General features: G+C 44.2%; 1 protein-coding gene across 1 annotated transcript; it reads left to right on the top strand.

Annotated features, from left to right (window-relative positions):
* The first annotated feature begins 13086 nt into the window (after window positions 1-13086).
* On the top strand, window positions 13087-17816 carry CTSL (cathepsin L). Its single transcript, XM_046664649.1, has 8 exons — window positions 13087-13214; window positions 14089-14225; window positions 14524-14646; window positions 14748-14894; window positions 15080-15304; window positions 16045-16207; window positions 16857-16971; window positions 17446-17816. The coding sequence occupies exons 2-8, from the start codon at window positions 14100-14102 to the stop codon at window positions 17567-17569; spliced, it is 1023 nt and encodes a 340-aa protein (XP_046520605.1). The 5' UTR covers window positions 13087-13214; window positions 14089-14099; the 3' UTR covers window positions 17570-17816.
* The last annotated feature ends 520 nt before the right edge of the window (window positions 17817-18336 follow it).

The raw sequence follows: 18336 nt of genomic DNA, 5'->3' as shown, positions 1-18336 counted from the left end.
GAAGGTCACTTATCTGGTAGACACCTGGAACCTTGAAATATTTGGGGGGACCCCAAGAAGAGAGACAGCCACCCAAATCTGTAGGTATTGCAGAAAAAATCTGATGATAAGTCCTTGGCTTGGCTTTCCTGGCCTCGAGAGGCCTTTAAAGTTCAATCTAAGATTCCTCATAAAAAGTTCCAGCAAAGCAGATTTGAAAGACCCTATATAATCAATTACTATTCTTGCTGTACTTATGTAAATAATGGAGCCAAGTTTATTGAAACTAAACTTATTTTGTAAACAAGTTAGTTTTAATTTGGCTATCCTTTATAAAAAATGAGGGTGATTTTAGATAGAAAAATTATGTTTTAATAGAAACTACAGTGCATATTCATGGATATTAGATTCCAGTTCTGATAATTGTCTTTGAGGTTTTGTTTCATATCCGTTAACCCGACTGGATTGTGAATTATTCTAGTCTCTTGAAATTTCTGTCTGCAAGTCTCCAAAGTAACATTTTAAATTTTTTCCCATCATTTTCATTTGGAATCATTGAGAACTGAACCTGCCCTTTTTCCAGAAGCCTTGCAAACTGAAGCTGGAGGACTTGATAAAAACTTAAGAGAGATTCATGTCTGTTGCTGTGTAAGATAGCTGAATACCCAATGACATCATCAGAGACATTTCAAACTTCAAAGGATGCTTTGACCCTTATGTCTAGAAATTTTCTTGACTGGCTGTCTCCTGGGCGCAGAAACTGGTTTATAATTTGCTCCCACCATTAACCTTGCTTTCCTTTTGTCTCTCTAGAAATGCTTCTTATTAAATACCTGCTTACTTGCTTACACAATACAGGCCTAACTTTGGGAACCCACCTGCATCACCATCTTACTAAGAGACTGGTTCAATGAGATGGAACAACCTATGCCCCTCATCAACAGGATGTCTTTCAAGATTGAGGAATGAAAACTAAAGGGGGGGAATTGATACTAGCTCAACACAAGGTTGACATAAGGGAAGCCATATTTTAGAAAAGAAACCATATTGTAACTTTGAATGATCTCTGAGAAACTAACCCAGCTGGATATGCACCCTCCAGGAGATCCACCTGCTCTGTAGATTTTATGACCCCTGCCTGTGCAGGTACCTCTCAGCTGCAATAAGACAACAGCTTCATACCTTTGAGTTCCTTAGGAATGTGATGACCCCTGGACAGAGAGTTTATGCTGATATCCTCATCAATGACAACTGATAGATCAGGGTACAGGGTGTTGCTCTGGTCTCAGATGCATATCCAGTAAAACAAAAGACTTATCAAGAACTAAGACCAGATGTCTGCCCCCACCTGGAGATCAGATGGAGGCCCCAGCGGGATTAGGTCTATTTTTCAGAGACTGTTAAAATTTGGGTTGTCTATACTTCTTATCCTTCTGGTTCCAATACTTGATTATAAAATGTGCCTTGAGATCTTCCAAAACTGTTGAGCATGGTACGAAATTCTAATAATGCAAAATGTCAACCTGAAGCCAGGAACAAAAATATTTCCAAATGAGTGCTAAACAGTTCATTCCTCTAACCCAGATCTACACCCCAATTCAGCAGTAAGTAGCTAGATCGGTCGTCGCCCCAAATCCCTCAAGAATGAGGAACGACCAAAGAACAGGGAGGATTGCAACTGGCAAACAGTTAGCCATTGATGATTAAGTAGCTAAGAACTAAAGAGTTTTTTTCCTTTTTGAAATTACTGATTATAGCTTTTAGCTGTTTAACCCATCTATTGTTAACTGTGCTGTTTAAACAATATGCTATCTGACTCCCACTAGGTTCCTACAGATAACATCTCCCTGGAGGCTGGGTCACCATGGTAATGGGTATGTGAGCTGCTTTTCAGAAATTAGAATCCCCTGTGCACTTCAGGCCAATTGAGACTTCCAACTCACCAACTGAGCCTGTGCAGATGTTCAATAAGTGACCTTTTGACGTCAAGAGGCTAAAAAATCCACCCTCAGATCATGCTAATGTGCCATTTTGTAAACATGCATCCTATGAAGAGGCATGGAGTTTGCCTATGCTTGCACAGATCATCAATTACCTCACCTCTCCTCACCTCTAATCATCTATCTCTACATTTCAGACCACCTTACTTCTCTATCCCATAAATATCCCTGAATCCCTATTTTCGAGGAAGCAGATTTGAAACTCATGCTCTCGCTTCCTCACATGGCTGCCTTGTGAATAAAGCCTCTCTCTGCTGCAATCTTGTCATCTTGGTGTTTGGCTTTCCAGGTGGCAGGCAAAAACAAACCTGGTGCAACAACAAGAGCAAATCCAGGCTTTGGCCACACAGGGTCTCTGGTCCCAGGACTGGGTGCACAGGCTCAGGGACAAGGAGCAGGGCCAGGGCTGTAACTCTGTAGATGGGAAACCACCTGCTGAGATGGATGCCAAGGAGCAGGGGTGGAAGCAGGTGCTGAGTCCTCTCCTTTCCCCTCCCAAGACCCCTCAGTCCCACCTGGGCAGTAGGAGCAACAGGCCAGCGTGTGCTCCTCCACAGCAAGCTGGGAGGTGGAAGGGAGGAAGCACCTCAAGGGGTGGCAGAGAGAGAAAACAGTGGCATCAGTCACTCCAAGGAAGCTATTTGGCAGAAAAAGACATTCGAGAAGTTTTAACAAAAATAAAATCAACTTCCATATTATTCACTGACTTTTTGAAAGCGTACTTCTATAAATTTACAACGAAAAGATCAATTACTCCATAGAAAATGGACAAAAGATACAATAAATAGTCTATTTTAGAAGAAATACAGATAGCCTATATGAAATTATAGCAAAATGCACTAATAACCAACAATACAAATCTCAAAAGTATTGTGCTAAGTGAAAGAAGGCAGACACAAAAGAATACATACTGTATGAGTCCATTTATATGAAATTCTAATAAAGGCAAAGCTATGGTGACAGAAAGCAGATCAGTGATGGCCAGGGGCCGGGCTTGAGGGAGGGGATGGACCACAAAGGGGCAGGAGAGAACTTTGTGGGGGGATGGAAATTTTTATATCATGACTGTGGTGGTAGTGGTTACACGACTGGATGCATTTGTCAAAGCTCACTGACCTGTATACTTAAAATTGATGAATTTTGGAGGCCCGCCCAGTAGCATAGTGGTTAATACCATGTGCTCAGCTTCGGCAGCCAGGGGTTCATGGGCTTAGATCCCAGGTGCAGACCTACACACCTCTCATCAAGCCATGCTGTGGTAGTCTCCCACACACAAAATAGAGGAAGCTTGGCGCAGATGTTAGCTCAGGGACAGTCTTCCTCACACACAAAAAAAAATTGATGAATTTTATTGTATGTAAATGATACCTCAACAAAGCTGACAATAATAAAGAGAAGATTTTTAAAGCCTCATTGTAGGTTTAAGCAAACTAATAATTCTAGATCTTTCTACTCTGAAAGATCTAGAAGTGGTTAACTCCATCTAGTCCAACGCCTTCCTTTTATGTTTTATATTTTGTAAATGAGGAAACAGAGGCCCAGAGAGAGATGACGCGACTTACTCAAAATCACACAGTTTGCTGGAGGTGGCACAGCCGCATCCCAGCCCCCAGCCCACGTGTCTTTTTCGCCTCCTTTATATGCTGCCGTCCTTCTCAGCACAGGGAAACCGTGACGACATCGTGCCTCATGTCGCGCAAACAACTCACAAGCACCATAAAATATTTTGCAGATATATAGTGCTTTGATTTTGACACATCCTCATGTAGTAGATAAGGAAAATATTATTATTTCCATTTTTCTATTGGAATGGTGGAAGCACAGAGAATTCAAATTACTTGCCTAAGGGCACATAAGTAACACGCTTTGTGGGTTTTTTTCCTCTCTTTTTTGAAGTTAGAAAAGTCTCTTTTAAATTTTTAAATTGTAATTTCACCCTGGTGAGATGAGTGATTTGGGAACTAAATCCAAAGGCAAGCTCCCCACTCCGTCGTCCGCCGGGGGGGGGGGGGGGGGGGGGGACACACAGCGGGAAGCAGGGTGGCTGTGCAGCGCCAAGCTCCCAGCCCCGCAGAACCTGGGCCTTTGACCCAAGCCGGCAGGTTAGTTCCACACACGCCCTGCACGCCCAGCTGGAGACAGGGTGACACCAGGAGAGGCGACGAGAGCTGCAGAGCCACTGAGGAGCCAGCCACTAACCGGGGGTGAGGAGAGCCTTGCGATGCAAACAAGCCCCCCACACCTTCAGCCGGGGCACCTCCAGAAGCCCCTCCCACAGCCATTACCTGGAGTGGAGCGGCGGTCTTCTGCCCAATCCAGAAGGTGCGGCCTTTGAAAGGAGGCAGCCAGCAGACGCCTCGTGACTGCAAGATCAGCCGCCTGGCTCCCAAGCACCTCCCTGGGTCTGGGCCAAGGAAGGGTGCTGGCCTTTCCCCACTGACCCCAACCCTCCCTCGCCCCGCACTCCCGCCCCTGGCAGCCAGCCCCATTCTCACAAATTTTAGTTATATTTACATATTCAAATATATTATAGTTATATATTAAAAAGAGAAGAAAACTTGCCTGAAGAGAAACTGCTGAAGGACTCAAGTAGCTCAGGACATTTCCTGTCCGTCCGTCCCCTCTCTCCTCACAGAAATGCTTCTATAGAATCTTCCAGCGCCATCCCCAGAACCCCGTGGCGTCCAGGCTCACCTCCGGACGTCCACTGCGGCCACGGCTTTCCGCTGTGCGCACCGACAGGGAAAGACGTCCATGCGTGGTGCTGCAGCTAAAATAGAAGAGTTTGTAGTATTGGATGCCATTTACGATCCTAATACTTTGGCGGTGGACAGGGGATGGATTCTGTGCCCATTCTGCTAAAATGAACATTGTGCCCCTGAGAAAGAAGTCTAAGGTGGTGACAGTGTTTTGGTTAAAATGTCAAAGGCTGCACCCTTCCGCCATCAGCTGTCCTCTCTGGCCGGGACGGTCAGCGTTGTTTCTCTGTCCACACAGGGGGACCTGCAAAGGTTGACAGTGAGGTCCCCACAGGGACTCAGCGTGCGGGCAGCCTGAGGGTCAACGGTGCAGTGAGACGACTCCCTGAAGACTGAGACCAGACACCGGGTCTCATCCAGGCGAGCCGCGCAGGCCGGGGGCAGACGACGGGCCCTGCGGTTAGGGCAGAAACAGCTGAATCGCGGAGGCGCGGGTGATCCGCGATGCGGGCACCAGGTAGCCTTGGTCGGAATGTCTTCTACTTAACGTCGTTCAGAACTTCTCTTTTTCCTGACGAAATCTGGAGAGGAGGAGGCTGCCGTGCTCTCTGAGGCTCCCCCGCCCGGGGGCTGGGATGGCTACATGGAAAGCTCACCACTTGGGGACCCAGAAATGAGAGACTGCCAGGATGGTTAGGTCAATGGGGAAGAAAGGAAGCGCACGTCTGTGTACCATCCAACGGGAATATTTGATGCCTGCCTGTGGCTCCATCGGATGTGAGCTCTGGCAGGGCAGGGGATGCGTCAGTGTTTGTTCACTGCGAGACAGCACAGGGACCACGCAAAAGGGACCAGTAAGGACTCGCAGACTGAATGAACGGCAAAACATCACTTCCTGAATCCAGCCTTTGTCCTGTCATTCTCCCAAGCCCCCTGCCCTTCCCACTCCAACACCTCATACAGCATCCGCGGGAGGAACAGAGTGGAGACCACCTACAAAGGAAGAAATGGGGCGACACGCGGTCCCGCAGATCTAGCTAAAGGGCTGGGGTGAGGGTGAGGCCCAGTCGCTCATGTCACGCTGGACTCGGGCTGGCACTCCAGGCCAGTGCTGTGTGAACCGGGTCTAAACTCTTCAAGACCCTTTGTCTCACACGTTCCTTTCTTCCTCAGATGGAATTGGAAGCATATTTCACAATTCTATCGCCTTCTCAGAGGTTTCAAATACATTCATAGGTCCGAGTGAACCCTGGAAGGGGAGCTTCCTAGGACAATAAGGTGGAAAAAGGAAGACAGCTGGCGGAGGACCATCCTGAATGGGAAGGATGCCAGCTCCCAGGGTTTTATGGTAATTGAGGGCTCTTTCCCTGAATCAAGTTAAAAACTTCTCTAATGCCTTACAGTAGGATTCTAGATGTGTAAGAATGGTCGAAGCTATAAGCACGGTCAGTGTACAATACCGCAATGGCAGCAGTACTCACTGCATTGTTAGTGTGTCTTTGGATTGAATGTCTTCTCTCAAGGATGTGGCCATTTTCAAGGGAGAAATTCTGGAGATGGCTGGTTCTGTCAACACTAGTGTTACGTCACTTAATTGTTAACACCACCTTATGAGGTCATTGGTATTATACACATTTATAGCAAGTGGGACTAAGGCTTAGAGAGGGTGTTATTTGCCCAAAGTTCATGCCTACCAAAGATGAGATTGGCGTCATGTACTTTTCAAAGCCAGTGCAGTTGGCTGATAAAACCATGAAGTCAAGTGGTACAAAAATTGTTTTTCTATTGGTCTCTCATTTTTCCACTGACTACTTTAAAGTAGACATGGCAGTAACATAGGAAGGTTTTTAAATGGAAGCCTTGGGATATTCTGCAATTTTGGTTATCAAAGTTTATTATTTCCAGCAAAAACATGATTTTTTTTTAATCAATGCTCTTCCACCTTAATCAAAATAATAAACAGGAAGAAGAGAAAGCATGAATGATTTTCATTGCTTCTCCAATCCAAAAGGAAAACCCAAAAGATAAAAAACAAATGAAAGTTTAGAGAAGTCCCAATTTTCTCCCCTTTCATCAATTGGGCAAAATGATCAAACTGTCACTTCTGAGGTGGTAACTCCCCATTGTGCTTACGGAAAGGTTTTGTTGCCTTTTGGGTGTAAAGCCCAGATCTGCAGAGTGCTCAACAGGGATAAATGCAACAATATTCGACCAAACCTTTGTATGATGATGGGCGTCTTGGAAATCACTGGATGAGACGCTTGGTTAAGATGACTCTTAACCTCATTGCTCATTTTTACCATTTCTCCACAAACCATTTCTCTTTCTCCTCAATTTCCCTGTAGGGCTGTCTTGGGAGAGGGGCAGACAATTGCTGGTCAACCCCATCAGACTACCGTGATGTCATGAGACATCATAGAATGTCCAATGATTTCAATCAATCCCTCCCTCTCTTTTCTTTAAATTGAGATATAATTCATATATCAGAAAACTCATCATATTAAAACATATGATTCAGTGGCTTTTAGTATATTCACAGAAAGTAGAATGATGGCTGCCTGTGGATGGGGGAAGGAAGGAATGGAGAGTTATTATTTAATGGTACAAAGTTTTAGTTTTGCAAGATGAAAAGAATCCTGGAGATGGATGACGGTGATGGGTGCACAAAATGTGAGTGTACTTAATTCCACTGAACTGTACACTTAAAATGGCAAATTTTATGTTATGTGTATTTTACCACAATTTTAAAAAAGAAAATTATTAAGGGAGTAAAAATCCAATCGATAGAGTGGAGAAAAATATTTGCAGATCATATATCTTATAAATGTATAATATCCAGAACTATAAAGAACTTTTACTATTCATCAATAAAAGGACAAATAACCCAACTTAAAAATAGACAAATGATTTGAATAGACATTTCTCCAAAGGATGTATACACATAGCCAATAAGCACTTGCAAATATATTCAACATCATCATATGCTGCTGGTAGGAAAACAGTCAGCTATTTCCTCAAAAAGTTATACATACCAATTCCTATGTATATATCCAAGAGAAATGAAACTATACATTCATGTAAAAACTTGTATACAAATGGTCATAGCAGCATCCTTAATAATAGCCAAAAAAAAAAGTGAAAGCAACAAATATCCATTAATTGATGAATTTAAAAAATGGCATATTCATACATTGAAATATAACTCAGCCATAAAGAGGAATGAAGAACTAATACAGGCTATGATATAAGTAAACCTTGAAGGCATTATGCTAAGTGAAAGAAGCCAGGCACAAAAGGTCACATATTTTATGATTCCATTTATATGAAATGTCCAGAATAGATAAATCCATAGAGACAGAAAGTAGATTATGGGAGTAGGGGTAGGAGGGACTAATAAGTATGAAGTTTCTTTTTGGGGTGATGGAAATGTTCTGGAATTAGACAGTGGTAATGGTTGCATAACATAGTGAATATGCTAAAAACCACTGAAATATTTCACTTAAAAATGGTGGATTTTATGTTATATTAAAATAATATATATTATATATAATTATATATATAATTATCATAAAATTATAATAAAAATAATGCTATATATATAAAAAGAAATAGGGCATGAGTAAAAATCAGTCCCTCTATCATTACAGTAGGTGGCAAGGACAGAGAAGACCTCTGTGCTGTTAAGAGCATCAGCTTGCATATATACGTGCCAGGGGGTTTGTTCCACAGGAAGGGCATCTCCATCTGCGAGTGCCCGGTACTCCTGCACGCTGCAGCACTATTCGGAAGGATTCCAGCGATGATGACAATGATAGTAATGGGTAAGTAACGCTTAGGTGCCAGGACTGTTCCGAGCATGTTATACACGCTCCTCCATCTACTCTTCACAGCAACCCCATGAGAGTGGTTCTCAAGCTTGAGTGTGCATCAGAGTCAACTGGGGGCTGTGACAACTCAGATTACTGAACTCCGTCCCCCAACTTTCTGTTCACTGGGCCTGGGGTGTGGCTCCAGAATTTGCTTTTCTAACAAGTTCTGAAGCAATGCTGATGCTACTAGCGGGGGAACCTCACTTTGAGAACCCCTGCCCTGGAAGATGGGTGCTATTATGTGCCCCATTTACAGATGAGGATGGTCACAGCAGTGGTGTATGCAAAATCAAGGGTGGTGCAAGGTTCCTCTCTAAAGTGAGGAAGCAACTTAAATGTGCTTCAGGCCAGCAGGGCTTAGAAAAGGAAGCTGAGCTTTGGGGACTTTGCCCTCGTCCCTCACCCCCAGCCACCCTCACTTACTTGGCAAACTGGACTCTCGGTGCCGGAGGGCACCGGGAGAAGTGAAATGTGTGCACGGACTCCATCGTGAGAGAAAGCACCAAAGCTGTCCAGGGCCAGGCTCTGGACTTCGGTGCCGTTGCCAGATTCCTGGTGTCGTGCTGAAAGGAGGAAAAGACAAGTGAGCCACACGGAAGGCATGCTGCGAGCTGAGCTGGGCCTCCACATCTCCCCGCCCCAGCGGCTTCCAGGAGGGCATTTTGCTTTGTGCCTGTGGGTGTTTCCTTGCTGGATCATTTCTCGGAGACGAAAGCTCTGCACCTGACCTGTGAGCCATTCACCGTCAGCTTTGTAAGCCTGCCTTGGAGGACAATGCTCCAGTGACTCATGGTTTGAGAAGCTCAGGGATTAAAAAAGTGAGGTTCATTCCTTCACCAATTCTAAAGACACACACACAAAACATTCTTTAAAAACTTGAGACCACGAAAAGGAAACAGAACCGTATAATCAAGCATCCCCGATTCCCTCTATGAGTCCCTCAAAACCCCAAACCAAGGAAGTCTTCTCAATATAAACTCTGGATTTTTTGCTGAGTTACTGACTCCACTCTGGTGGTTTATGTTCGTTTTTTCTTGTGTACCCCCAAACCCCAAAGGTCGCTGCCTCCTTATCTCGGTTTCATTGTCCTCAAAGCAGACCTGTAGCTGTGGTCTCAAGCACACCTGAACTTTATCCTCAAATCTACGGATCCACTGAGGAACCAGCTTCAACTTTTGAGAGCTAACCACCCTCTGAATAAGGAATTTGATCTTTGTTCGTTATCACTGCTAACACGCCCCGATGAAAAAAACACTTAAGAGTACAGTATAGAGCACACAGTTCTGATCCAAGGAAGAAATAACTACTTCTTTTAAATGCATTTTATTATTAACAGCATCCCGTGCCCAGATGGTGTTCTCCCACTCTGGGAGGAGATGTCAAGCGCATGGCAGAACGCACAGGTCAGATTTGTAGAGGAGATTCTCTGGCCTCCAAAGGAGAGCTAATGGATTACATACTTTGGGGTGGGGATGAGCACTGTGGGGAGAAGCACCACAGGTCGGCTGCTTGTTACCTACTGCACCAAGATGCTTGCCATAATTGCATTGGCACAGATCTATCATGTTCTGTGCCCATTTGCTGTAAAATCAAGATTACTGTGGTAATCTAAGGTTTCAAAATGGAAAAGCTGAGCCTGAGAAAACTGTGAAAGGGATATGAAGATTGTCTCTAAAAAACTGCTAAATTACACCAAGCAAAGCACAATAAGTACAAGGTCAGAGCTTAATTAAGGATTGGTCACTTGACTAAAATGTGACCATTTTAATAATTAACACTCATCTAAGTTATTTGGCAAAGAAATGGAGATAGTGGAGAAGGAATATGAACAAAATGGTTAGCCATACCATCTTTTTGTAATACATTATTTAACAGTTTTTGAATAAATAGATGTTAGAATTTCTTGCTTAAATGGCTTCTGCCAAATTTCTCTGGCATTTAGATATTCCTTGGTCTAATTTTAGGTTTGGGCACATTCGGAATAAAAAGAGTCCATGCTTTCTCCAATGCATTTGTGTCACATTCCAAGAAACAAAGAGGATGCCATTCTTTGGCGCGGCACCTGCCACAGAGCCTCCTCTCAGGCTGTCGCCTAGGGTGCAGGCTTTAATGCAGTAGCTTTCCACCCTGTGCAATCTCATGGAGCTGTGCTCCCAGGGCAACTATAAAAGTCATATATTGGAATGCGTACTTAGATTTCTTGATTGATCGTGCTGAACTCAGTGATATATTAAAATTTTTTTTAACCTGCATTTATAATACAACATACTTTTATAATCACCTAAGAGCTTCAGCCTCTAGTTACAGTTGAGAGAAAAGAACTTCTATTTCCTCAAAGACCTTAAAATGAAATGTTTAATGAATTGATTTTTAAAAATTGTATGGGGTTGCCAGCACTATTCAATACGGAAAGGATGGTCTTTTCAACAAATGATGCTAGAAAAATTGGATACCCATATGCAAAAGAATGAAGTTGGACTCTTACCTTACACCAAATTCAAGAATTAACACAAAATGTATGAGAGACCCAACATAAGAGCTAAAATTATAAAACTTTAGACAAAAACACAAGGGAAGAGCCTCATGATCGGATTTAATTTTTTGGGATATGACACCAAAAGAACAGGTAACCAAAGTAAAAATAGATATATTAGACTTCATCAAAAGTAAAAAGTTTTGTGCATGAAAAGACACTACCAACTTAATGGAAAAGCACCTCACAGAACTGGAGAAGATATCTGCAAACCATATACGATGGGGACCCTGCGCAATGCTGGTAGAAATGTGAAGTGGTACAGCCACTGTGGGAGACAGAAAAAAATTAAACATAGAAATACCATATCCAGGAACTCCACTTCTGGGTACAAACCCAAAAGAACTGAAAACAGGAACTGAAACATTTATACAACAATGTTGACAGAGCATTATTCAAAATAGTCCAACGTGGAAATAACTCATATGACCATCCAGGGATGACTGGAGAAGCAAAACATGGTACATTCATAAAATGGAGTATTAGTCACCTTTAAAAAAAAAAACGGAATTCTAACACACGCTACAACATAGGGTGAACTTTGAAGATATTACGATAAGTAAAATAGCCAGGCACAAAAGGACAAATATCACATGACTTCTCTTATTTGAGGTAGCTAAAGTAGTCAAATTCAGAGAGAAAGAAGATAGAAGAGTGGATGCCAGGGCCTGGCGGGGAGCAAAGCAGAGTTACTATTTAATGGGTACAGAGCTTCAGTTTGGGAAGATGAAAAAGTTCTGAAGATGGACAGTGCTGATGAATGCACAACAACGTGAATATACTTATGTCCACTGAATTGTACACTTAAAAATGGTTAAAATAGATATTTACGGCAATATATACATATTACCCCAGTAAAAAAATTCTATCTAGTTGTGCTTCTAGAAAGTTTATCAATTTAATCTTAAGTAGAAATTAGTTTACAAGTCCACATAAACTGTGACTCTATTTTTATCAAAAGACTTCAAAATACGCATAGAAAAAAGGCAGTGTAGAAAGGGACATGAGGTGACGATTTTTTTCTGAAAGGTTATTTTCTACAATGAATATATTTTTTAAATAAAAAATGACAAACGTACATTTCTGGTTTGTGTTCCTCAAATTCTTAATTATATACATTAATATTTAGTATAAAATATATTTTTTCCTCTATTTAAAACATTTTCACAAACTGTCATTTAAATCCTGACATTAAATGTAAATTTAAGTAAAAATCATTGGAAAGTCATTAAAGCAAATTTCTTAAATCTCAAGAAAAGCACGTTGGATACCGAGGAAGACACAATCACCCATAACAGAGGGCGGGGAAGTAAAGGCAGTTTCTACTTGCCATCTTTCCTCCTTTTATTAAACAAGTTTTTCTATAAATAACTCGTTTTGTTGGTTTTGAGAAATGCTCGAGAGGCAGGAAGAATCCCCGCCTGGGGAAGACAGGAAACGGGCATTACAAACGCCACGCCTTCTCTGGACACCCCCCCGGCCGGCTCCCTCCCCTCCCAGGATTTGGGCGCTGACCACCGCGTCCAGCCCCCGGGGTATGGCCGGTCCACCCCAGGGTCCTCCAGCAGCCAGCCGCTCCGCCCAGAAACTGGGAGATAACGCGTCTGCCCGCGGCTCTGCATTCTTGCCCTCGCCCCACCCCGACAGTGGACTGATCAGCAATCAGTAAGCTCGATCGTACTGTTCCCGGCCCTCCACAGCTTTCAACCCAAAGCTCCAGGACTGAAGGACACGCAGGGTTACGCTGAAAATCCACATGGGCTCCCTGTGAGCCTCTTTTCCCGAAGCACGCACCAAGCGCATGAACTCGGGGTCCTTAGTCGCCCCGAGCGCCCAGGGCGCCCCCTCCTCAGCGCTGCCCCGGGCCCCACGCGTCTGCCCCGGGCCACCGAGCCCGCACCCGACGCCGCGGACAAGCCGGGACTGAGCCGCATCACGCGCCGCGAGCCCACGCGCGGATGCCCCGCCCCCAGGCCGGCGCGGCCAATCGCGGCGCGGGCAGGAGGTGGGGGCGGGGCTGGCCCGGCCGAATCCCAGGGCTTTAAATCGGCGGCCCGGGGGGCTACAGCCACGCTTCGGGGACCCCACGGACCTGTGCCTGCTGACTGCGCCTGCGCAGCTGCGCCCGCCACAGGTGAGCGCCGCATGCCGGGTCCCGGCGCCGCGGGCCACCCCGGGAACCAGCGCGGTCTCCAGCTTTGGGGGTCGAGGGTTCGGGGGTCCCAGGAGACGCAGTACCCCGGCCCGGCCGGGCTGGACACGGCAGCCTAAGCCGCACGCCGCGCTGCGGGCCGCGCTCCCTGCGCCGCCGCCCGCAGCCCCCGGAGCGGGGCGGTGCTCTGAGCCCCGGGAGAGCCTGCTCCTGTCCGAGCGCGGGCACCGGGGCTCTGGGCTCCGTGTGCCGGGACACCGCGTCCCCGGTGTGGGGAGGGAGTGCGGGTGTCGACGCGCAGGCCACCTGTGGGCACGGCGGGGCTCTGGAGGCGCTCCTGCCCACCTTGCCGTGGGAAGGCCTTTCGGAAAGGTTTCTAGTCGAGGAGCAGGGTTCGAAGGCACGTATCACCCCCGCCGTACGGTGGTCAAGAAGAAGGTGTGAGGCTCCTGTCCCTGCTTGGGATAAGATGTCCTCATTAGTGACGTTTTCCTGGGCCTTCTGTAAATACCTGGACCAACCATTTCCTAGATTCCTAGGTGTAGCCTTAAGGTTATGGCCCACAAGCTACCTTACACCCTTCTCAAAACCTAAATTATAGCACATCACTGCACCAATTTCTAGAACACTTCTCTAGCTGCTTTTAATTCCAGTGGCTGAATCAAATACCTCCACTTGGCCTGTTTTTCTCTACCCACATCCTTAGCCTTCCTCCACATTCTTGTGTAAATACCTGGGGTGATAAATTCAATGTTTTTACTCCACCGTAGTGGCTGTAAGTTCTCAGGAGAAAGTAGGACAGCTTTTTTTTTAAGGGATTGGCCTCATCAAATCCTCATTTCTTTTCCCTTCCTAGGTTTTTGAAACATGAATCCTTCACTCTTTCTGGCTGCCCTTTGCTTGGGAATAGCCTCAGCTGCTCCAAAACTTGATCCCAGTTTAGATGCACAATGGTACCAGTGGAAGGCAACGCACAGAAGACTATATGGCGTGGTTGGTAACATCTGAAACTGTCCAGCGGGATCTCACAGAGAACGGTCCATGCTGCTGGGAGTTTATAGCCGAGAGTAACTTCTTGAGGCCGGCTCTTACCAAGACAGTAACTTCATGGCACCCGTTACCGAGCACAATATAGGCATATGTCCCTGTTGTGTGGGTGCTGGAGAACAGCTACCAGAAGTAAAAAGCCATCGCTGGCCATGGTTTCTCTTCTCTGTCTGCAAATCCGCTTGGTGAAGTTGAGTTGGTGTTAAATAGGAATAAAGACAATAGGTTATATGTTTGCCTCTAGAATAAAGAAGCATGGAGGAGAGCAGTGTGGGAGAAGAATATGAGAATGATTGAACTGCACAATCAGGAATACAGCCAAGGGAAGCATGGCTTCACCATGGCCATGAATGCCTTTGGTGACATGGTGAGTGTTCCCTGGGTTGTGGAACTTTTTGTGCTTCCTGTCCTCAGTGCTTTAGCAAAATCATCTCTTCCTTTCCAAATTCTATTTCATTTGCCTTGAAGACCAATGAAGAATTCAGGCAGGTGATGAATGGCCTTCACAACCAGACGCACAAGAAGGGGAGAGTATTTCGAGAACCTCTCTCTGCCGAGCTCCCCAAATCTGTGGATTGGAGAAAGAAAGGCTATGTAACTCCTGTGAAGAATCAGGTAGGATGGGATTCAGCAGATCTCTCTCCAAGAGTAAAACCAAAAAGGAAATGGCGTTCTTGCTGTGGTAGACTATGGAACAAGATGCAGTTCACTGTTTTTTAAAAGAGTTTGAGATATATGGGCTGTTGTCAAGATCTTGCTGTTTGTTTAGTACACTGAGAGCTTTTTAATGTTGTTTTCAGGGTCTGTGTGGTTCTTGTTGGGCTTTTAGTGCGACTGGTGCCCTTGAAGGACAGATGTTCCGGAAAACTGGCAAACTTGTTTCACTGAGTGAGCAGAACCTGGTGGACTGCTCTTGGGCTCAAGGCAATGAGGGCTGCAATGGTGGCCTGATGGATTATGCCTTCCAGTACGTCAAGGACAACGGAGGCCTGGACTCGGAGAAATCTTACCCATATCTTGCGGAGGTAAACAGAGCTCCTTATTTTGTTATCATTCCAGCTCTGCTTTTGAAAGTTGGACACTTTCAGGGAAAACAGATTCCATATTTGGAGTTCACATTGTAGATTGTAGAATCTACATTTGCAAACTGTCAGAGCTGTCATTAAAATATATTAGCCTTGCACAGTTCTCTAGGTAGATGGCTACTATCTAGCTGTTCCTATTTCTCTGTTATATGGAGATATACATACCATTCTATATATAGTTCAGATTTCTCCAGAGAGAACAATTTCTTATGGACAGGTAGACTGAGAGTGTCGCATTGAGGGGCCAGCCCCGTGACCAAATGGTTAAGTTCATGAGCTCTGCTTCGGCTGCCCAGGGCTTCGCTGGTTCGGATCCTGGGCGCGGATATGGCACCACTTATCAGGCCATGCTGAGGCAGCGTCCCACATAGCACAACCAGAAGGACCCACAACTAAAATATACAACTATGTACTGGGGGGATCTGGAGAAAAGAAGAAAAAAAATCATTGGCAGCAGATGTTAGCTCAGGTGCCAATCTTTAAAAAAAAGAGAGAGAGAGGGTCTCATTGAGTAGACACCAGCTAATTTTTCAATTTCAAAACAACCAATAGCATTTCACCTCCTGGGATCCTTTATAACAAGATTGACTTGGAAGTCATTAAGCTGCAAACTGTCTTGAACGCATGTTCCGCAAGAGGTGCAGGTAGGAATGAAGTCTCTTCCCCTTTACCTTTCAAAGGATGGATCCTGTAAATACAAGCCTGAATATTCTGCTGCCAACGACACTGGCTTCCTGGACATCCAGCAGCAGGAGAAGTTCCTTATGGAGGCAGTGGCAACGGTGGGGCCCATCTCTGCCGGGATCGATGCCAGCCTGGAATCCTTCCAATTCTATAAAGAAGGTAAGCCTTTGTCTATGTAGAAATTCAGGAAGGAAAATTGGAAAACCACCATGACATACCACAAGATTGACTCTCTGGTATGTAGAATTCAATGTAGAATTTTTGGATTTAACATAGTTATTACTCTGTACATGTAATATTTGTACTGGATGTTTCCATCTGACATTACTTGGACCATAACCCTGTGATTTTAAGCACTTCATGAATATATTTAAATAGCTACATAATTTAATTGGTATAGCTTAATTTACTTTACTTTTTTTCCATTTGTTAGACCTTTAAAATTTTCCAGAGAGTTTTACTACTATAATTAAACCTGAAGGAACTCCTTGGCTCAAGTAATTTTGTGTCCTTTTCCTTAGACTGACATCCTAAAAGTAGAACAACGGGGTTTCAAGGAATGGTCTTTAATGCCTCTTGACAAGTTGTTTACAAAAGAGATTGTGCCAATTTGTATTTCTGCTAGTATTAAATGAGGGCCTAAATCCCTAGCCTAGATTTTAAAAGATCTTGTTTTTAAATCTTACCTGGATTTATGTCATTTAACAGAATTTTGAGATGCCTCCTTATCAACTGTGGTTGATAGGCTGGGTTAATGTCACCTGTCACTCAGAGGTCCTCACCCCAGCATTGAATTTCACTTTCCTAGGCATTTATTATGATCCGGACTGCAGCAGTAAAGACCTGGATCACGGCGTTTTGGTGGTTGGCTATGGCTTTGAAGGAAAAGATTCAAGCAATAAATATTGGCTTGTCAAGAACAGGTATAAAACTTCAAATATTATATTTGTATTTTAAATTGAAAAGAGAATCCTTGTTTGAGATCAGTATTTGGATACACATCCTCGAACCCTTAAGCACACTTCTGAAACCCCAAAAGTCTTTATCCAACTTAGGGTGAACACAGACATAGTAATGTTTGATTATGACATTAAGAGACTATCTCAAGCTTGCTGGGGTCTTGACATAGTTTTGGTACCATTACGTTTCTAAACTTGAACATCTGGACCCAGTCTTTCCTTTTTCTGGCTCTAATTGTGCAGTTCTTTGAAAGGGTTAAGGATAGAAGTTATGTGCAGGTTTAGAACTCAACCATGAACAAGAACAGCTGGCTTTTTCTGATTCTTTGTGAATCTGTCTCGGCCTCTGGTATACTGTTTAAGTATCAGGTATTATTGTTAATAAAGGTAAACGTGCTTGATTCTTTGTGTAAAATATAAAACTCTCTCTTCTTTCAGCTGGGGTGAAGATTGGGGCATGAATGGCTACCTAAAGATGGCCAAAGACCGGAAAAACCACTGTGGAATTGCCACCATGGCCAGCTATCCTTCACTCGGGGGTGATAAAGAAGGACTCGCTTGAGAACAGAATATCCAGAGGAGGGATTTTATCTTCAAACTGACCAGACCTTATTGTGTGGAACGAAACACTTAAATCACTGAAGATCCAAACTGTGATTGGAATTTTGTTACATTTTATGCTGGTAAAATGTTACCACTTCTTTAATTACTGCTGTAAACAGCTTTGTGTGATTGACTTGCCTAATAACTTTTGAATTTTCATGTTTTAAAGATGTATATAGTTATCTTTAAAAATAAAACTGAATTTCAAAGTAGAGGCGATGCTTCTTTCTGTTTTTAATACATTAGCTTTTTTTAGAGTCAAATATGTAATTGGCCCTCACAAACATAACTGAGTGTGCCAGTGGTCCCTTAGGAGTATGACTGGGTGGCCTTCTGGCTCTTCAGGTTGTAAATACTCAGATCTTATGTCAGCTGCCCACTGGCTGTGTCTGACCCAACCCTTGAATGGAGCAAAATGTGACAATCTATAGGGACAACGGTAAATTATTTTAATAAAGAAAAAAATTCACATTTTAGAAAAGTGAACACACGTGCATATGATTTCAAACTAGAAAAGGACCTTAAGAGATTATAATCATTTGAGCCAAGATGGTTACAACCCAGCCAAGTTACAGGACGAATGTCACAGAGCCAGTTTCTGGTGCATCTCCCTTAGCTGCTAGTGACGACTGCATGGCTGCTGTGCAGCTGGGGAAGAACCAGACACAGTGGATTGCTAGGAATGTTTGTCTTTGGGTCCTCGAGCGATGAAGGATAAGCTCCTGG

This window comes from Equus quagga, chromosome 6 (genome assembly GCF_021613505.1).
Source record: "Equus quagga isolate Etosha38 chromosome 6, UCLA_HA_Equagga_1.0, whole genome shotgun sequence".
Lineage (NCBI taxonomy): Eukaryota > Metazoa > Chordata > Mammalia > Perissodactyla > Equidae > Equus > Equus quagga.
Note: the sequence above shows the minus strand (reverse complement) of the source record. Positions and strands in the feature narration are given on the sequence as shown.